The sequence below is a fragment of the Malaya genurostris genome, chromosome 2, assembly GCF_030247185.1.
Source record: "Malaya genurostris strain Urasoe2022 chromosome 2, Malgen_1.1, whole genome shotgun sequence".
In the NCBI taxonomy this organism is placed as follows: Eukaryota; Metazoa; Arthropoda; class Insecta; order Diptera; family Culicidae; genus Malaya; species Malaya genurostris.
In genome coordinates, this window is record NC_080571.1 from 269,425,601 (window position 1) to 269,428,661 (window position 3,061).

The 3,061-nt window shown below is 38.4% G+C and overlaps 1 protein-coding gene across 2 annotated transcripts; it reads right to left on the reverse strand.

Moving 5' to 3' along the window:
• Positions 1-488: 488 nt before the first annotated feature.
• Positions 489-1,851, reverse strand: LOC131426897 (uncharacterized). 2 transcript variants are annotated; one of them, XM_058589656.1, is made up of 3 exons: positions 1,425-1,851; positions 1,195-1,359; positions 489-1,072 (listed from the first exon to the last, which is right to left on the reverse strand). In XM_058589656.1, exons 1-3 carry the CDS (start codon positions 1,505-1,507, stop codon positions 916-918), a joined length of 405 nt encoding a protein of 134 aa, XP_058445639.1. In that variant the 5' UTR covers positions 1,508-1,851; the 3' UTR covers positions 489-915. The 2 variants fall into 2 exon arrangements, with proteins under 2 accessions (XP_058445639.1, XP_058445638.1); XM_058589655.1 differs by having other exon boundaries at positions 491-1,081; positions 1,425-1,848.
• Positions 1,852-3,061: the final 1,210 nt, after the last annotated feature.

Genomic DNA, 3,061 nt, shown 5'->3' on the forward strand with positions numbered 1-3,061 from the left:
ATAAGAACAAAGACTGTACTCGAATGAAATGTCACGCTTTCTTTTGTATATAACTTTATATTGTTTGGGTGAAAATTGTGTACATCTGTCAAGTAGTTATCGAAATGGCTTCATTGCAAGAAGTGCTTCGACAAAAGTATACAGTGCGATCGTGGATAGCGAAAATATTGGGAATCAACCAAAGTGTTCGCCCAAGGAAACAAAGACAACTCTGCGACAAGCTGGCAGTGGAAGAAAAGTGAAGAAATGCTTCCTCGGGAACGGAAAGAAGGCGAATGATTTCTTCAACCGCCAACACATCTGAGCTTCGCCAATAAAAAAATTTTGGCCGGTTAAAATTATGATTCAAAAACGAAGACAAAGTGAATTAAAATAAGTAGGAAAGAAGGCGCATGAGTTGCAAAGAATTTATTGAGTAGTGTTCAGTTTAAGGTGCAGGCACCCGTTGGGAGGTTGAATAAATCACCTATGCAAAGACATAGATAATATGTGTTTATTTATTCACTGAGAATATTAAAAATATCTGACATAAAATTAACTTTTCCTGTTGCAATTTTTTCGAGTACAGTCTTTAAGAATCATTGATCACTTACAAGTCCGAACGGAAGTGATGAGACAGGGAGGATGTCTAGATTTACAGGAAAAATAGGACTTTCCATTGATGAAAGCAATTGAATCATACAATTCCTTGAATTGATTCTGTTAGTTGATAGTACAGTTGGGGGCATGCTAGATCCGTACGAAGTTTGAAATGATTTTCGGAGAATCCTATTCCTATTCCTCATCAGTAGAAAACATTTCACTACACTTCATTTTACTAAATTTTATCTATCACTTTGTATAATTCACATATGAGCTCGATGTTGTTAATCACGTTAATCTTTGGTTAATCATGAAATATTCTAAACCTTAGAACTATCCCAGATTGTTGAACAGCTTTTGCCAACGTTTGGAGAGGCTCTGTAGAGGACTCGTTCCGGTGGCACTCGACGCTGCTACCATAGAACCCGTTCCGGCCGTTGCGTGCGATCCTGCATTCGTATTCAAGTTGGTTGAAAGCGAACCACTGTGACTGTTGAAACTTGAGAGTTAAGATTATTGCAATTTATTTTGTTTGATGCTAAGATACTTTTAACAAACAACAATGCCCCTAAACGTAGCTTTGATGTAATGAACTAAAATTAGGCAGCTTACCTTACAGCAATCGGTCGATTGGCAACAGAAGTAGCCAGCGATGTAGTATGAGATACCGAAACGGGCGGCAGTGCAGGGGGCTTGGGTCCTCCACCGCCGCCGATAATTCCACCAATAATGATCGGTAGAACTTGACCTATTAGAGCCGGAACAATAATCTCTGCGCTGATAATTGAAAATTGAATCTCTATCAATATTACGATTCAATAAGAGCCTTGTATTTCACCTACCCAGGAAATGTTTTGGTTTCTTCAGCATAGGCGGTGACGACCAACGCAACCAGCAAGATGGCAATCAATTTCACGATTCTCATTTTGTTGTCAGTATTCAATGAATTGTTCTTTCTCAATACAGTACCTGAATACAGTTTCTTTTTTGATCGATAGTGGAACGAAGCGTTTTATCCGAGTTACAAAGTCCGATTAACTTGGAATGATTCTAGTTTGGCTCATCAAAACACACGCTGATTAGGTAGAGGAGAGGGTTCAAATGCGCTTGAATTATGTTTGAACAATTCAGTGATTATTTGTATGTCTTAATTGTTGAATGGTGACTGTTCACGAATGATAGCCAATTAGCCAATGAAATTGTTTCAAGGTTAATTAATCGATTCACACATTGCACACTTGTTTGGATTGCAACGTACGCCAGTCAAAATATAACTGCCGAGTGCCGGTGCATCCGATTTGGAATGAATGTAATTTAGCTGAACGCTAAAATGATCAATAGGAAGCCATTGGCATACTGATTTGCTCTAAGACAAGTCAGTCCCTGTATTAGTCTATGTATCGCACTGTTTTATTCATTGCTCGGTCCACAATCAATCAACAGCATTCGATGTAATCCGTGAAAATACTATCGCTTCCAACCTAAGAAAGAACATCGCAGAAGAATTTGTGTTAAGGCGAGAAATAATTGTGTTGTAACTACGCAAATATTCGAGTTTAAAGAACTAATTTTCATTCCAGCATATAATCATCGACCACTTCAACTAATTGTTCCAAGTGATGGGATGCATGTATTAACTGGGGCGAATATTGGTACAGTTACCTCAGAGCAGTAGTGAGAGTGAGACGAGTGAGACGACCGCTCCGGGTGGCCAAATACAAGAGGCGCCAAAATATGATGGAATCGGTAGAAATCTGTTGTAGTTTATCAAAAAATAATTTCTATTGATTTTTTTCCGGGAAAACTAAATTAGATTATGTTTCAGCGACGACAATGAAAATTATATTTTATGAGCAAGAAACGCCCTCATCCTAATTATGGATGTACACTTGGACCTCTCAAATACATAATGCTTATAAAGTCGTAGATCATGCTCAGCGTGCAACCTAAACTGACTTAGAACATGGACTGAGCAATGCAGGTCACTGTGGGAAGAGAAGGAATGTTAGTTCAACACTTGTTGCTACTAGTGAACGATGAATTCTCTGCATTACCACATGCGTGTGTTAGTGAGGTGAGGCAATGATCAGGATTGATCTCGGTAGATAATGTGATCTATTTATTCCGGAGAAATATAGGAAAGAGACCGCCCGTGTGTTGCTGTTATCAAGTGGTTATTGCTTTGGGTAGCTGAATACTTACAATACATTGCAATTCTACCGCGTTTTGTATGAATATATGTGTTTCCTACTAAAAAACGAAATTTTGTTCCAAAACTCGTAAAACTCCGGACAGCCGGCTGCCGGGAGGTTCGCTATCAATTCATACATTTAGTTCATTGTATTCATTTTTTTATCGTGAATACGACTTACTTTACTATGGGCGTGCCTTTTCAAAATTTACCCTCTGAGAGAGTGATAAGTTTTTTATCGCGAATATCTCTTGTTGTATTTAACGAATCAACATAATTTTTGCTACA